The sequence below is a fragment of the Nasonia vitripennis genome, chromosome 2, assembly GCF_009193385.2.
Source record: "Nasonia vitripennis strain AsymCx chromosome 2, Nvit_psr_1.1, whole genome shotgun sequence".
Taxonomy (NCBI): Eukaryota; Metazoa; Arthropoda; class Insecta; order Hymenoptera; family Pteromalidae; genus Nasonia; species Nasonia vitripennis.
The window spans coordinates 5,950,917-5,969,073 of NC_045758.1; the positions used below are offsets into that span (position 1 = coordinate 5,950,917).

General features: G+C 34.3%; 4 protein-coding genes across 20 annotated transcripts in view; 3 read left to right on the forward strand and 1 right to left on the reverse strand.

Annotated features, from left to right (window-relative positions):
- The window catches only part of LOC100122401 (RNA-binding protein Musashi homolog Rbp6), a 542,632-nt gene extending 530,970 nt beyond the window's left edge, over positions 1-11,662 (forward strand). For all 17 annotated transcript variants that reach the window (XM_016981711.2, XM_016981715.2, XM_016981718.2 and 14 more), the window contains one exon: positions 250-11,662. The gene's annotated coding sequence lies outside the window, so the exon portion shown is untranslated. The remainder of the gene's footprint in view (positions 1-249) is intronic.
- Positions 11,663-12,054: 392 nt separating this feature from the next.
- Positions 12,055-13,616, forward strand: LOC100122429 (charged multivesicular body protein 6). Its single transcript, XM_001605984.6, has 4 exons — positions 12,055-12,241; positions 12,330-12,439; positions 12,527-12,945; positions 13,016-13,616. The coding sequence occupies exons 1-4, from the start codon at positions 12,176-12,178 to the stop codon at positions 13,057-13,059; spliced, it is 639 nt and encodes a 212-aa protein (XP_001606034.1). The 5' UTR covers positions 12,055-12,175; the 3' UTR covers positions 13,060-13,616.
- On the reverse strand, positions 13,175-15,659 carry LOC107980662. Its single transcript, XM_016981723.3, has 2 exons — positions 14,383-15,659; positions 13,175-14,261 (listed from the first exon to the last, which is right to left on the reverse strand). Exons 1-2 carry the CDS (start codon positions 14,491-14,493, stop codon positions 13,863-13,865), a joined length of 510 nt encoding a protein of 169 aa, XP_016837212.1. The 5' UTR covers positions 14,494-15,659; the 3' UTR covers positions 13,175-13,862.
- Positions 15,660-16,454: 795 nt separating this feature from the next.
- Positions 16,455-18,157, forward strand: part of LOC100679097 — a 28,665-nt gene continuing 26,962 nt past the window's right edge. Inside the window, exon 1 of the mRNA XM_016981722.3 lies at positions 16,455-16,623. Within this exon, the coding sequence (XP_016837211.1) occupies positions 16,590-16,623 (34 nt within the window). The 5' untranslated portion in view covers positions 16,455-16,589. The remainder of the gene's footprint in view (positions 16,624-18,157) is intronic.

Below are 18,157 nucleotides of genomic sequence, written 5' to 3' on the forward strand. Positions count from 1 at the left end.
CCGAACAATTATTAGACATTTTATACTCTGCACAGAAGGTTCACCGATCGTTATTGTTTATAGCGTAACGTGATATACTTAACGTCTAATTAGTCTAACCAGTAGTTTCGGAAAATTCCCAACATCCAGCACGCCTCTAGAATCAACATTCCAGTATTCATCCTGTATAAAAAAAGCAACTAACGTAGCAACAGTCAAGCCAAACCAATAGCAAAGAACAAAAATAAATACGATGCAATTGTTTCGCAGGATGGACGAGAGGGCAGAGCGCAGCATGGTCGACTGACGGCATTATTCAATTCGAGCGACGCGAGAGCAGCAGCAGCAGCGGCTTGCGGTTAATTAAACAAAAAAATCTATATATACACATCGCGAGGAGCCGACCACGGGACTTGGTTTTCAACGCATGGAGACGGTCGTAATGCGCGAGAGCGAGAAGAGCAATGGACAAAACAAATCAGCGGGGGAACAGCGAAATCGCAAGAATCAGGCAGAGAAGGTTCGTTATCGGTTATTAAGAGGCAAAAAAATATAGAAGGCAAGAAGCTCTCGAGAAGCAACAACAGCAGCGTGACGAGGACGAGGACGACGATCGGTTTCTGCTGAGACAAAGAGCAGCGTTCTCGATGCTCGAAACCTCGCTCGCTTACCCTCGGAAGCCGTATATGCGTGTAGGAGTGTTGATGAGAGCGAGAGGAAAGAGGACACGGGTCAACAAAGCAGTCGTTACGTGATGAAAAGAGCGAGAAAGAGGCAAATGCGAACAAGGGTGTTGGCGAGAGAATGGCGTTTGTGCGGTGCGCCCATGCTAAAATGCACGCACGCGTAAAGTGAAAGGCCGAATGGTGTGACGGAATCGCGAGTATATACCAGGGGCGAATGAAAGTGACGAACGAGACACGAATGGACACGTACATACACACACGCGGCTTTTTGAGGGATAGAGTTAGTAGAGTCGAAACGAATAACGTCACGTTGCATTGTTTACACGATATACTTTATACGTATATACACACACAAACACATTGGCGATATACTACACACGACGATCTTACGCTCAGAAAGCTAGACCCGCGAGATGAATCGATGATAGAGAAAAAGAAAGATGAGAAAGTTGAGAGGAGTCTCCGCTGCGACCGAACCTGCGATTTGGCGCTAGCCCGTTCTCCGACATTAATAATTAATAATAATAGTAATAATATAATAATGAATTAATTAATAACAACAATTATTATTAATTGCTGAATAGATAAGCGGCTGATAATATGAAACGTGTGTGGATATATATTTGATGGAAAAAATATTAACTAAGGAAGCAAGGTTTTATGAAAATATATATGCATACACTTCAACAAACAAGAAATGATAATGAAACAAAAAAAATAATTGAATATTACATAGATAACGTATGATCTTAGCGGCTAAGCGGAAGACGGAAAATACCGACTCACGTACGAGAATAGCAGAGCATGCAGAAAATACAGTGAAACAGTAATGGTCGTTTTAACGCGGTTCGTATAATCGAGAGCGATAACTTTCGTGAACCTCAACCTACGATAATGATAATGATGAAAAAAGAAGCATCGAAATACACAAACACTTACAAAACACATATACACAAAAACAAAAATGTGCATGTCCCTAACATTGCATCTCTAAATAAAAAAATTATCTGATTATCGTTCACGTGCAATTAATGATACAACGTTAAATACGTCTGTATGAGGGCATGTATTTACATAAATATATTCATAAAACAGGTTAAAATAGTTGGACTGCAAATGAAAAGAAAAAAGAACAAATATTTATGTGGCTGAGAATCCTGGTATAATTAATTGCTTTTTCGAGCTCTGAGACATTCTCTTCGATTCTTACAGAGAGCAACGTGGCACGGCAAGCGATCCTTTACAAGGATAACGAATTTCAATTAAGAGATGGTTATAATTATATCAAATTATTTCAAATATAAAATTTTGATTATGAAAAATTCTGAATTCAATGATTGCTTGAAGTGTCGGTAGCTTCTAATCAATCAATAATGGGGTGACATTTATTAAATCAATTGAAGAGAAATACAACAACAAAAAACAAGATGCGTAGCTCTGATGAAATTATTGGAGTAATGATCCTTTCGACTTCACTCCATACATACAAGATACCCAATTAAATGACTTTGCTACAATTTTATTATTATCATTGCTGTACGGCTATTCTTAATTATTATTATCGTTAATAATAAGACTACATTTATGATTCTTATTATTAGTGTTAGTGCAATACCACATTGCATTGTGTAAACATTTTTTTCATCATTTTTATCGTTCTATATTTATTATTGTACTGGATTCATGGCACTATTATTTATGAGTTCGTGTATTAAATTTTTACATAATAGATTTTTTACGGATTCTATTTATACATTCATCAAACAGAGCAAATAATACCGGAAAAATAACGAGAACTTTAAAAATGATACAGTACATATTCCTACTGTAATTAATTCAATCGTTCGAATGAGGAGATCAATACAACTTTCATTGTCGCTCATTTGACGAGGAACGTATGCGGTATGATTAAACAGCTGTGAAAACCGAAATCTGTTATATGCGTATGCATAGTTAAATTAGAACTGTGTACGCAGTAAAAAGCCACACCTATACCACTCTAATTTCACAAAATTTCAATTTGCGGCGCTTTCGACAGCGAGTGACTGTTTGCCACGAAAAATATTTATTCGCACGCAAGCGTAAGCAAATCCAAATTTATAAGAAGTTTTGAGCGGATAGTTTGTAAAACACTTTTTTACCGTGTGATCAAGAGTGTAACCGTTGTATGCGACAGTTATTCAGGGTTTGGTAATTAGAGTTTTAATAAGTTAGATATTCAAACAACAAGAGTAAGGGAAAGCTTTCGGGCGTGGGAGAACGATGGATTCGTTTTGTTATTACGCGATTACTATTCGACAGTTATTATTAACGTTTATTATGATTATTACGAAGTACTAAAAAATTAAGAGGCAAAAAAATTAAAAGTGAGAAATTAATGAAGTGAATTTTACAATAAATAAATTAATATATGTGCGATGATTACGATACGGTTATATTATATTCAACGACAGGGTAAACAAAAAATAGAACAATTTTTGGGACGCGTCTCGTTGAATAGCAGCCATTTTGTTTTTTTGCGCGTATATTTAAAGTTTTGAAGAATCGTGAATACGCGTTAAAACAAAGTCAATTTTTTTAGCACCAAAAGAAACGCTTAAGATGAAAAACAGGATAGGAAACGACACCTAACAAAATTTTAATTACAGACTCAGGTAGAAAAATGATGACAGAATAAAAGCGTACGTGTAAAGAGTTATTTCGTGTCTTTCGCTAATAATGTATGTTTGTGAGTCTAAAAGAATATAATAGTAAATATTATTAAATTGTAACAGAAAATGCAATTGCAAAATTTTTAGGCAAAAAGTTAAGCGTTGTTTTCAGTTTCAGGTCGAATCGAAACAAAATGGTAGCTAGTTCTGTAAGTCCCAGTGCTAACAATAAATTCTTGTAAAAATTATATGTGTCGGACCAAAATGGTATCCAGTGATGTCATTTGCGATGATTAACTTAATTACGAATGAAATAAACACACGCATACTCAATTTAATGTGTGCGATGTTGTTTTTCGTTCGCCAATATGAGGCTACAAAGTAGTTGCAAAATACATTGATTAGCTCAAAAAAATCAAAGATGATTTTTTGATTAGCTGATTTTTATATCTTTTACTTTATAATATCTTAGAAGATAATCAGCGAACTCTCCATAAAATAGACAAAACAAAATAACTACGTTACAGCTGGCCTACATGCCTAAATTAAAAAAAATTAATTTTCAAAATTCAGTACACAGCAAAATCTATGTTACCATTAATAACAAAATAACAAGATAATAGCAACCGAATATAAAACACCAGCTTTTTGGATAAATGTATAAGATAAGATTCGTACAGTTACTGAACAAACAATAGAGCCGGAACATAGCACGAAAAATCATCAGAAGCAGAATGCAATACTTGAATGGTTCAGTTACACGAATAGCGTAACGGCTGTTGAGGATACATCTAATAAACGTCACAAATGATTCAAATCAAGCGTCAAGTGTCCTGGCTTTTTTATCTTCTCAGAGTCCATATGTGTTAAACATCTTAGAATCACCAAGATAAAAATCTTGTGTGGCTCATTCTTGCAAGATTTTCAGGTTATTATCATAACAGAAAAGAAATAGAGGGAAAAAGAAGATAATTAATCAAACCAAGGACATTTCGTTCGCGAAGTACAACAAGAAACGTCTTCGTTGAGAAAGTCGTCCAAGTCCTCACAAAAAAGTAACAAAAATATATATATATATATATATATAAATATATAAATTATATGTATACACTCCTGACAAAGCAGACAATGATCAATTACTTGAGAAGAGAACATTAAGGAGACAAAAAAGAAATATAACAGTGGGGAAATATCGACGACGAAGACGCAGGAAATAAATCAATTAGTGAGCTGTTAACAGATTGAATTCTAAGGGAAGTAAAAGGAAGAGAAGAAAACTGCAATTTAAATCCAGTACGGCTAAAGTCCACGCGTTTATAAATAAACAAAAAAAAATAAATATTGAAATATTACGTCTAATAATCTACATCTAGTATATATACAAACATATACATATATAAATATAATAAATGATAAGAACAAAAAATATATATGATTAATGTCTAAGGCGTATAAAGAAAATAAATAACGATTATAAAGACGAAAGAGAATATTGAAAAATTGTTTTATGCATTTGTATATAATTATTGATGTTTTAAAGCTAATATAATATTGTATTGTAATTTGATCACGAAACACAGATATACACACAGAAAACACAAGAGAAAAGAATGCGTGAGAAAAAGTAAAAGTGGATAAGCGCAAGGGGAGAAACATATATAGTTTGTAGGACTCGTAGAGCGGCGCGGGCAGATCTTCACTTCGCTGTTTTTTTACAAAGAAAAATAAGAATAATAAAACATAAATTTAAAAAACTATTATTAAACTTGAGGATAGATAAGAGAAAAATGAGGATAACCGCTGACCGCCCTCGAATTCTACTCTCCCTTGCGCAAAAATATACATATATAAATATATATATTACAGTATAAATATATATATAAATAAAAAAGCCCAGTATATAATTATATTGCATATACAATGAAAGGCGAAACGAAGTAGGCATTCATTGGTAAACGATCATGCAGAACAAAAAAATAGCATGCGAGATAAATATTACAAAACAGTATAATTTGGAACTTTAATAATTTTTCTACGTTAACCATTTCTGCAGACGCGACGCAAGAACTGTGGAAGTGGCTTTTTCAAAAATTAAACGAGATCACGGGGGATGATAAAACGGAAAGTTAAAATCGATGTCTCAGATAGGAAAAAATAGAAATAACATAAATCAGAATTTCGAAGGCATCATTTTAGGGAAGTGAAGAGAAAGTTAATTATACGCAAAGAAATGAAACGTCTTCACTACACTCAATACTTTTTGTTCAGATATACATCATAAAAGTAAAAAGAAAATCAATATTTCATAATGATTAAGAAGAACTCAAGGGGCAATAAATATATCATTTTTAGCGTCACGGCAATTTTGAAAATTAATAAAAAATGTGTACATCCTGCACAGAAACGATTCTGATATTTTGAAATGTGTACAAATAAAAAGAAAAATACGTTTTTCATTGACATCTACTTACATAAAAGAAGGTTATACGCCAAGAACACAAAAATAAATAAAGAAGCAATATTAAAAACATCATCATCGCATGTAGTTGGAAAAATGCCAATCTTGCGTATCCGTGAATCAGTCAATATTAATGAAATTCGATCTGTGCAGGAACATTTATTTTAATAAAAGAATCTCGAACACCTCGATAATAGAAAACAACAAAAAGATATAATAAAGCGAGTACGAAAATGCGCACACATCACGTGCAAGTGAAGCAATATTATAGCAGTTTTTTGGAGATAATTATAATTATAAAAATATAAAAAACACTACGAAGCAGAAATTTCTACATAGGAGGCAAGGTGCATTTAGATAACAGGACAGATATAATGAATTCTGCTTGCACGCTCGAAGTTTATAAGCACAAAAAGATTTACAAAAAATAATTACAAGAGACTTGAATCACGTATAGTCGCGCTTTCGCATCTAGCTGCTCTTACAAAAAACGATAAGTAAAGGAATTTTTCCTTCACACAAACAAATTGGATTAGTTATATATAAATATATATATATAATTATAAATAGTGGAAATCTTATTAAGTTAACGCAACAAGTCTGAAATGTTACGTTTTCTTCGTAGATTCTCGCTATCAAGTCAATATTTAGTAAAAGAAAGCAAAAAATATTAATAAACTAAGAAAATAATAAAAATTAACGAAGAAAAGAGATCAGCTTTGATGTCTTGCCTCTTGAGTTTAATTCCTCCGGGCCGCGTGGACTTGCATATATATATACTTTCGCATCATCGATCCAACGACGTCGATCGCTCTCAAAGATTAAAAATATAAAAATTTTATTGCGTATATACTCCTTGAATCGAGTCCTACGTAATATTGCTAGGAAACGTCTAGTTTAGTTAAAAAATAAAGAAGTAAAAGGAGGCAAGAAAAGAATCTTTGAATTTAAGCGAACAATGCGACGTGTCATGTGAGATATATTACGTTCTTACTTATTTGTTGTTTCGCCGAATGCAAGACTGTGTAGAGAAAGAAACATGTTAGCGACGAAGGAACAAAATAAAGACGATGTACTAGTGAAAGCTATTATAAAAGATGATACGAGAAGAAATGAGAAAGCAGAGAGAAACAGTTAGTGCGAAATTTGAACGAAACTGAAGGGGGGTGGAAACGTAGCTAGATAGGTACTTTTTGACAATTTGCATGGCGCGTCGCCAAGAAGCAACAATTTTATTATACTTTTATGTCAAACATCTTCAATATCACGAGGCGCGACATAAAAGTTTCTGCAAGAATATTATGCTACATTATTAAAATACCTTAACATCTAAGCTTATGAGTATGTTTTCTTTTTTGTTTTATTTCTGTTGAACTATTATATTATTTAATTAATTTAGTATTAATATTAGATAATGCTCTATCATTATGATTATTGATCTTTACTTACTATTGATGTACGTTTCTATTATAATTATTATCATCATTATCTCGTCATTATATAAAAGTTTTTTAATTAAGATTTTTTCGTATTCGTTATTAATTAATTATATTATCACGCCAAGTTTATGCGTGTCCAAGAACTTTTGTGCTTTCGATATTTTTATTGTTCCTCAAATGGAAGAGGCGAAAGCCAGAGTAGAAAGCGAGATAATATTAAGTTTTTAGGAAATAAGAGGAAGAATATTTGGTGGAAGAAAACTTATAATGGTTCGAATCGAATAAAATGTATCTCTTTACATTTATTTGGAGCAATTTCAATAAAAGTCATATAGATACATGAAACGCATCGTTTCATTTAACTTTTTTCGTATTTCTTGTTTTTACATTTTATTAATTAACTTTGTATGCATATTCAGTTGTATTGATGTAATCTATGTGGCAACGTTGGCAAAAAACAGCTTGTATTTATATTTAAAATATTTACTGCTCCAAATAACTTAAAGAAAAAACACCTATGCATATAGACGAGAACTTGATTTATTGCAGATGTTTTTCTTTTGTTTGTTTTTAATGGCGAGCGGACGTAATACGTAAATACGCGTACATGCAGTTTAGCGTATAACGTCATGCAATATGTACATATAACTACGTGGATAATGGAAGCATGCACCAGGAAAAAGAGGGAAAATGATAGATAGATAGAAGAGTGACGATAAAAAGAGAAAAGAAAGCGATATAAATGAAAGAGATAAATAAAGGTGGAAAGGGTGATATAATTTTCAGTGTTCGAAGAGATAAACACAAATACAGCAAGTTGACGCGTTTTTCCTGTGGATACGCACCAACAACGCTGATGCGTTCGAAAGGTCATTAACGGAATTTTACGTTCGCTTTTTTATGATTATGCTTTTGTTCATGCGCAAAGTTGACAATGTCGTTGCAGATAGCAGTAAAAAAAACAGATTTTACGGTTGTTCTTTTTGTCCGCGAAGATGCGCCAAGTAAAAAAAAAATAAAAATATGCAAACCTCTTTATAAAAGTACAAGTTAAAATGAATAACAAACAATAATTACGAAAGGGATAATTCTTAAGAACATTTCTTGTCTTCAAAGAGGGTCTTTTAACGAAAATTTAGTAGAAAAAACATGTGTATTTTGTATTTCAATAACATTTACTTAAACCGATGCCAAGTTACATTCTATCGACTTTTGCCTCAATTTTCCTATAAATCACGACGGATTTTTCATACTTTGATTACGATCTTACAATCTAACCACTAACTGAACTTTATTACATGCTATATCTATGATTACGTTGATGTATCTATTTCTAATAGATAATATAAGCCAAAAATTATTTTCATGTTGCTGTACTAAACTGAGGTAGCGTAAACTCAAGACATTAGTTGACTTGAAAGAACAACAAGCTCAACAAACTTCTATACAACTTACATTTACACACATAAAAAACGATTTCTTCCAACAATACTCATTTTTGAATAAAAGTTTTATAAGGAAATTTCGATTCGAGCCAATAACAGTGGGGGATAGTGATGGGGAAGAGTCGATGAAAATTGTTCACTATTCGAGCGTATCCAAACCAAAGCAATACTAATTTGTTAACTATTTAATTTCTATTATTTCTAGGTAATCGATCATTTATCGTTTTCGATTGCGCGTGTAGGTAATTATAACGGAGATATTCGTTGTTGTATTTTAAATGAAGGAATGGATAATTCGAAAGCCTAACGTAAATTTAATAGTCAATTAAAAGAAAAAAATAAATAAAAAAATGTACCGATGGTCGATGAATGATAAATCGCAAGAGGAACCTTAATATCCCAATCGCGTTAAATTTCGCCTAACCGACAGATTGGTTATGACGATGATAATCAATGTTATAATCGAGAATAACTCTTCGACGGAATTTAAGTTCCTTTACTTTTGATGTTTAACATATCAAATTGATCTATGAGATCTAAAATTATTTGTAATGCGTAAGCAGCAATCTGGTGGGTATAGAAAATTGAGAAAATGAACAATTATTTTATGCTTACGTTTACATATAATTGAGCGAATTGCACAAAAGGTTTCACAAGATAAGTCGCATGTTCCCTTTAGTTGAATCTACTTACACAAAATAATAAAATATGTGCGTACGAAAACCAGGAGTTTGTTAAGTTTTTTAAAATTAAGTGGAAGCGAAGAATCAACTTCAGAGAGCGAATAATGTAAATGTAATATGTAAGGTATAGTATCAGAGTTCTGAAATCAAGTATTCCAGCGCTTTAGTTAAATCAATGTGCGACGTATATGTTGTTTATAAGTTGTATATTTGTTAAAAGATTCGTTTATGAAATTCTACCTTATTTTTTATCTATATAAAATACTGTATGCAACGATTCGCATTTTCGATTAAACCATTTTCTTTTTAATAAAAAGCATTACTTCATAAATCATTAACGGTCTAAATATTCTGAAATATATATGTATGAAAAATTCATGTATTAGAACTGAACCCAACAAATAATCAATAAAATGCAAAAGAATGAAGTTGACAAAATACAATTCAAATAGTATAGAAGAGTATTCTTTCGATTACTTCTTCAAGGAACGGCAAAACATGCTGCGAAATTAGTTAAAATAAAAATGGAGTGCGTTGTGTTTTAAGCAGGCTTAGGATTAAGGGAAAATGATCGCAAAAAAAATATATATATATATATATATATGTCGATTGGGATATACTCGATGACACGGCACAGCGAGGATACTTGCAATATAACAAGCAATAAATAGGCCGCTCTTAATTCCATTGTATACTAAACGATTATGTGAATGCTTAAATGAGATTAATTGAATTAAACACGAAGGAAACCAGAAAATACCAATTTTACATCTTCTTACTAATTGTAATGATACAATACGTATAGCGACATATTAAAAAGAATTACACGATTGTGTACTGCGATTAATGGAAATAATGAAAAAAAAACTATACATGATGAAAATAAAAATCAAGTTTAACAAGCAAAGCAGAAGGTAATCTACATCTAAGTACGTAAAGTTTCAATTTTACACTAATGATAATAATGACATAGGTATAAGCGAGTATATAAGATACAATGATTTATAATAATTATAATGCTGTACAGAATATTTATGAAGAGGCCTGCCTTTTACAAGATTGCCGAAAGAGAGTCGATCGACGACAATTAAAGCTTTATCTGATACCGCAATTATATTACTTGGTGAACGAGATGTTTTTTCGACTATTATTCAGCACCGTGTTTTCAAATGTGTATATGGTATGGTTACTATATGGAAGCGAAAATAGAAAACCAAGAAAAGAATTTTAAGAGCAAGAAACGTAAGTCACTAATTGTTATTCTCACGCTAATCCGACTCTTTTAGATTTTTTAAATTCTAACGATGGTAAAAGAGTAAAAACAGTAATAAAAATGAAAATGCGAGACTTTTCTCATTATTTTTGATGAGCGTCGTTTTTTATCGGTGCGCGACTCTCATTTTGAAAACCGTAGGCCAGACTAATAGTGGATGTTTTGTAAAATATTAAAAGAAAATGAAAACAAAAACAGAGAAGCAAATGCGGGCGATAAAATTAAATTGATTCCGCGCGCAATAAGTACGCTAACGTCTGCGACTGTTTGTTTATGAAAAGATAGCGAACAAAAAATAATAAAACTAGGCACGATGCAAGCACAAGTCGAGATTGTCGGGCCAAGTCGTTTTTCAAAATCAGATCAATTTGGGTGTCCGAGAGGAGTCTCGAACTCAAGCGATGCGGCATAAATTAATTGCGCGAGATAAGAGAGACAGAAAGCTGGAATGAGAGAGATATAGAGCGAAAGGCCGAGAATGAAAGTGACTGAGTGAGAGAGCGTGCGAGGAAGAGATCAAAAGCGTTAAAAAAAATAAAGCGTTAAGCGAAGCCCTCAGAGAGAATATTATAAAATACAAAAAAACAAAAACAAAATAAAACAACAAGTTTGACGCTGAGTTAGTCGCGAGCGATGAGGGCCGTAAGTTTAATTAATTGTGTATGTATACAAACAAGAAATAAATATAATATGGCGATTATAAATATGACACTAATACAACAAATAACAATATTGTACCCCTCTGTAAATATAAATATATTATAATACAATGATTATTACTATATGATTTATTATATATATACTATACATATAAAAAATATATATATCTAATGAATTCATATTATTACGTTTATTATTGTTTTAATTAATATTATGATTATGATTATTATATTATTATCGCGATGATGAAGACGACACGACGACGACGATGATGAATATTATTATAATTATGATATTATTATTAATATTTAAGAAAAGGTTCACAACGTGCCGTGTGTATGTGGGAATAAAATATATAATATAATGGACATTGTTCAATTCAACCTGATTTATGTGGTTATTTATTTTCCCCTTCCAAATTCATTTATTAGTTTAAATACTTATCAACATTTGCACAACTGCAAGTTGGCTTTTAAACAAATTCTTATCATTTGCGAGTATCACTTGAGTTATTGCATTCTATAGTATAAGTATAACAAGTCATATACAGTCGTATACTTTGAAGTATGGTTATTCATGCGCTGTCGGTTTCTGCGATTACTAGCAAAAAAGTGCTAAGTACTACATCAATCTTGTACTTTATGTTCTATTTTATCATTGCGATCATTGATGGTATACTCGTTGACGTGTGGGTTACCGTACATCGGTAACTAAGCGCCCTGCGTTATCTAGAAACGCTAAGTTAACAGTTCGCGTCAGATGTCACGCTTGTGCATTTATCTTTGTCTAATAAACAGTTCATCTACTTTGCGAATTGCGATTGTCATGTAACCTACGACGAATCTTAGTTTTAACAACTGTTACTCCTTTCCTCTCCATTTTATAAGGAAAATAATAAAAAATGGGGATATTTTTTGCAAAAAAGAAACATCCTAGTCGGGTGACGGAGCAGGATAAAGCTGTTTTGGTAAGGAACACAAGAACTTCAAGACTACTTTATCTTAACCCTACTTTTTTGATGTAAATATTACACATTCTTTTCTTTGTTGCGACAGCAATTGAAGCAAACAAGAGACAAATTAAAACAATACCAAAAGAGGATCGAGCAGAACCTTGAAAGAGACAGAGAAATAGCAAAGAAGTTGCTGAGAAATAACCAAAGAGAGTAAGTACTTTCGTAATCAATCATCATTTTATATTCTTCGATACAATTAAAGTATGTTTATTTATATCATTTATTAAACTTATCTAGACGTGCACTATTATTGCTACGTAAAAAGAAATTCCAAGAACAAGCTTTAATCAAAGCTGATGGTCAGTTGGATAATTTAGAGCGCATGGTGCATGATTTGGAATTCGCACAAGTGGAAATAAAGGTTGTAGATGGACTGAAGCTTGGCAATGAAGCCCTCAAGAAGTTGCATGCTGTACTATCAATTGATGAAATTGAGAAAGTCATGGATGAAACAAGAGAAGGAGTTGAAAAGCAACAAGAAATTGACGAACTACTTTCAGGAGCATTGACTGATCAAGAAGAGGTTGATGTTGAAGCTGAATTAGATGCACTGATAACAGAAGAAGCTGAGATTACCACACCTGAAGTACCATCCGAGGTCCCACTGCCAGATGTACCTCAAGATGAACCTGTCAAAGAAAAAGAAAAAGAAAAAGGTACAAAAACAATCTTTTTGCTCTTGAATTTTCTCACAGGTACATAATTATATATATTTCTAATTTACAGCACCTAAAAGCAAATCTCAGGAGCCTGTTGCATTAGAAGCATAAATTTGACTGTATCGATTGTTTTTATATCGCTTATCTGTATATATGTACAGCTAATACTTAATATTTTCATCGAATAGACGTAACAGTTTGTAAGTAAAAATGGATTTTTTAAAGAATGGTTTTATCATACTGTGAGAGAACTTTGATAAATGTAGTTTCAAAAAATTAAGATTGTTCGAACATAAGTGTTTCATGCTCTGCATAACATACACATAATGTGCATAATTTAACATCTTTACATGTTAGACTTATACCAGGCTGATACTATTGTCATTGTGGCAATACAATGTGATATGAAAGATATGTTAGTATTCATTCGAATTGAATATTCCGGACTACGCAAAGTCTTTATTTATTGTTTTACTGTGTAAAATAATTTGTATAATTTTTCTCATTGAAAGACAGAAAGTAATTCAACAATAAATTACTAAACTGCAACATTATCTCAGGTTTGAGCATTTTGTTGTGGAAAAAGTCAGTTGCTTTAGATTTGATATCTGTTTACGAAAACTTATATAAACGTTTATCACCAATAAAAATAAACTTCAACGCTGAAACATGATTTACTTATTCAACATTGTCAAATAATAACTTCGAAGATGGGTTTGTTCAACTCTTGTGATATTTAGCTACATAATGTAATACTCCAGATCAATACAGGAAGGTCGCTCACAAATGACAGGTGAATGTGCCGTTATTTTTATACAAATTGTATCGATAAGATAAAAACGTTAAATATTTTATACCAAGTCTGACATTCGATTATGGAAATTTATCATCAATTAAATTTATCCGCACGATTTTCAGTTCAGACGAAGATCGAAACCTCGACTTCTCAGCAAATACAGTTCGCACCGAATTCTCCTTTCATCCTCCATCAGGGACACTCGATCTTCGGGAGACAGAGAAGGAGGACGTATAGGAAGTGCGACGGCGAAACGTCTATATACGCGGAGCTCGAAATTGCGCTCGCGACAGTTCCGTATTTGAGCGAGTCGAGTGACCTTCGTAGCCTCGCGACGCGTCGAGAGAAAGGCGCAGCGCCGTCTCATGTTGATTCCACCGGATAATATCGCGGGAGATGCCGCGCTACTGCCGCATTTCGCTGCACTCGATGTTGACGCGATCGCTGTGACGTAGTCGGTCCTGGAATTGAAATCACCACCGCCAGGAAAGATGACGCTTCTTGTACTCGTGTTTGCCTGTAAAAATATAAGAAAAAGGTGAGTCTGACAAGCTTGTAGACACGAGATAATTAAATGATGCTAGTAGCTTTCCGCTACCGCCGAGCTATTCGAAAATAATTGTATTTTAATTTCTTACAAGAGAGGTGCTTGACTTTTCCTGAAGTTCGGTGTTATCGCGAAGCGTGACACCGACGTTGATATTTATTACTTCCAGCGTCCGTAAGAGTTTTCCTTTTTGTTGGTACATTCCACGCGGACACTTGGAACATCCGCTCTGCCGGATCAGAGTTATCGGGCGTAGATTCTTTTTTACGATACACTACGGCGGCGCTTAATATTTTATTGGCATATTGTCTCGTTTGAAATTGCAGCCGAGCATTGAGGAAATAATTAAACTCGTAAATTGCTAAATTTATGTAAACGCGCCGAGGTGGTACTAGTCCGATAGAGAATCGTAATTTTATTGCCGAGAAAACAGTTTGTGTACAATGAAACTTGGTTATATATCATACCGTTACAAAAAATACGACAATGCAATATGGCTTACAATAGCAATGACTGTAATAATTACGCTTTAAGAATAACGACTGAATATTCTGTAAGGCGCCGTAAAAGATTTGTAAGGTGTTTCGAGCGTTATCCAAGCATTACCTCGTAGATAATAAACCGTCGGTGCGTTGTTTTTTATTGTTCTGCGTAAAAAAAAAGAGTATACGATGACTCTTCGCGTTCAATGCTTTCTTCTTTGCGCGATATATCAGTTCGCTCTTAAAGTGCAGTAGAAAGGTTGCGGATACGAGGAAAAAAATAAAATCGAGTCACGTATGCTCTCGGCAGTTGAGAGAGAAAAAGTTCATTACGAGGTTTACGTACGAATTGCTTACTAATGTGGAACAGATTTCGGGGGCACGCGCGGCGCTGCGATATTGAAAAGTTCACCGAGAGAGAACGCCACATTGACTAATTGACCATGATGGATATACACGTATAGCAAAAAAGCCTGCCCGCATTGTAAATTCATGCGAAGGTCTCTCGCGGCTGGCCTCCAATTTTGATTCTAAACGAAAGTTACAATTCACAGCGCAGCCGGGGCAAAAAGTCAATGCGAGCTGTTTCGATTGGTCTCCAGGTGTTGTGGGTTTTGTACCGCGCCGTGAGCGCGACGGCTCTTTCGAAAAATTTACGTACGCGTCGTATCGACGGTATTGTTATCACATTTATAACTCTCATCATCGGGTATATCCAGTTACGAGCGGTTGCACACATACGTGCTAATAAAAACGCGTTTTATCTCGCTCGGCTACTGTATATAGAATTTGAAAAACAGCGGCAATAAACAAAAATCTTCAAATCTTCAACTTTGTAATCGACGCTGCAATTGTGCACCGATTATTCGAGCGCTTTTTTTAGACTGCGCTATTGACAGGAGTTTATTTCCATACCGTGTGAGAACTTCCTAAATAGATTTGCTGGAAACGTGATAATTTGAATACGCGTTAATCTATCTGACATCACCGACGGTAAAATTATCGTTCCTTCGTTTGTAAATCCCGAAAGAGACGTCAACAATGTCAGTATTTGTAAAGCAAGCGGTAGTTTGACGAAAATTTAAACCGCGCGTATATACTCGACGAAAAGCAACGGAAAACTTTTTTAGCCCGATGGGTAAACGAAAACGAATAAAAAAAGCAAATATATGCTCAAAAGTCTCTTGACACTCTGTTATATATTACACGCTGCCTGACGCTGATCTCCGCGTTTATGCGTATACATTAGCGCGAACTTAAAGATTAAAGTCTCGCGATTTCTTACATCCGATTAACATCTCTCGTTATCAAAGCAGAAAACACGCCGCTATCTCTCTGTTTGTTGCGCCACTCGTCAAATCGACTATACATGCACAAGCCTGACAAAGACACGCGTTATCCATCGACTTTGGCCTCTCTCAGGTGTGAAAGGGGTGAAGTCCCAGGCGATTCACCTGTGCGACTCATACTCTCTTCCTCGCCCGCCGATACGGTGCTAGAGATAAACGTATTGGCGCGCCACGTGGTTATCACTCGTATTTAGCGCTGAATCGCGAAAACGAGTGATGCCCCCACGGCCATGTATACCTATATGTATGTAAGAGTATATGTACTATACTTGCTCGTGATTTCGTTTGGCGCAGCACTATATGCGCGCACGCAATTATCACACGCCCACTGCGCGGACGATGCGTTGGTCGAGAACATCCGACGTCTGGACGCGCGTGAGCGCGACGGCACAGTTTGCGAGCGCGCATCAAATGAAAAGCGTGGAGAATCATAGAGATAGCGAGACCGAGGCTTTTCGGGATTCAGGATGAGATTTTTCATACCGCGCGGCAACGTGCCAGGTTTGACAGATTCATTAACTCTTTCTTTTTATATTAACGTCTTTTTCTCTTTATATAAATCCGTATCGGCGTATTATCGTAATTGCGTGCGCTCGAGTCGAGACTTATTTATGCGTCGAGGGAGAACAAACATTTTTTTTATAATCAAGCGCGCTGCACTATACTGCAGTTTCGATACCTATAGATCTCTAGTACATTGCGTAAGTGTAATGAAATTCAATCTTATGCGCGTTATGTAATTATTCGAGTGCGGGGAACAATTATACATTTATTATCATCTTATATATATATATATATATATATATATATATATATATATATATATATATATATATATATATATATATATATATGCAAGGTCACGCCGATAACGACGAATCAATTGACAATTTTTTTTATTCTTATAATGCACTCGAGTAAATAAAATTTTCTTATCGTTGTTGGTGTATCGCGATTCATCGTAAAAATGCTGCTACCGACACTTAATACACCAATCCAGAAGCACACAAACAGTCATCTACAGCCGAAACAAAGCGTATGCTAATTTCACCGCGTCTCTTGCGTTCGTCAGTTATTCCACGGCAAATACATTCCGCTAACGTCTTTATTAACTTCATCATCGACTGTACAGTTATATCATACGCGTATATTCTCGAGGATGGTTTGTTCTGCGAGCTTGCACAGCGGGATTCTCCCGCTATATACACTTATACACGCACTAGATGAGTATCCTCGCGTATAAATCCAGTTCAACTGCAGCAGGCTATATGGTCGCGTGGTGGGGAACTCCCGTTTTCGGGACTTTCCTCTTTAACCTAAATCCGACGATCAGATCTTATGGGTGTATTTCCAGAATTCGAATAACCGGCATTGGTGGAAATATGTAATTATGCTAAATTATGCAGATGATCGCCGCTTTTGTATTTGATGAGTTAATTAGTCGGGCGGGTTCGATGATGCGTCATACCGTATGAATCAATTACATTTTTTTTTTGATCGATAGTATAGTAGAAATGCTCGTACAATTGCACTCTCGCATTTTTATTACAGGAAGACGTATAATATTTCCATCGAGTGATATTTCGTTGTTTTTTTGTATTCTTTCGTCAGGTGAAGCTATTAGATAAAAAACAATAAATGTCGTATCTAGGAATAAAATTGTCCGTCGCGCCATCAAGAGAAAATTAACGATATGCATTGTACGGCGGCAAACATCATTTACTTTGAGATATTATTAGTACATGTGTCGTATAAACCATCGTAAACTCACTTATCTAATATCTAAAAGAAATTACACGTGAACTCTCGTTTTCCTCATCTTTTTATTAAACACTTCGCATGCAATATTTATTTGAAACATCAATAAGAAGATAATATAATACCGGAGTCGTACTACTTACAATAAAAATCTGCTCATATAAATCGGTCATTAAAATACTCCTTACAGTGAACACTAGCTCTCTGTACTAGACCTCAATTCGCGTCACGTTTTTCATGCTCGACCCAACGCGATAAAAATATTGAAAATAATTAA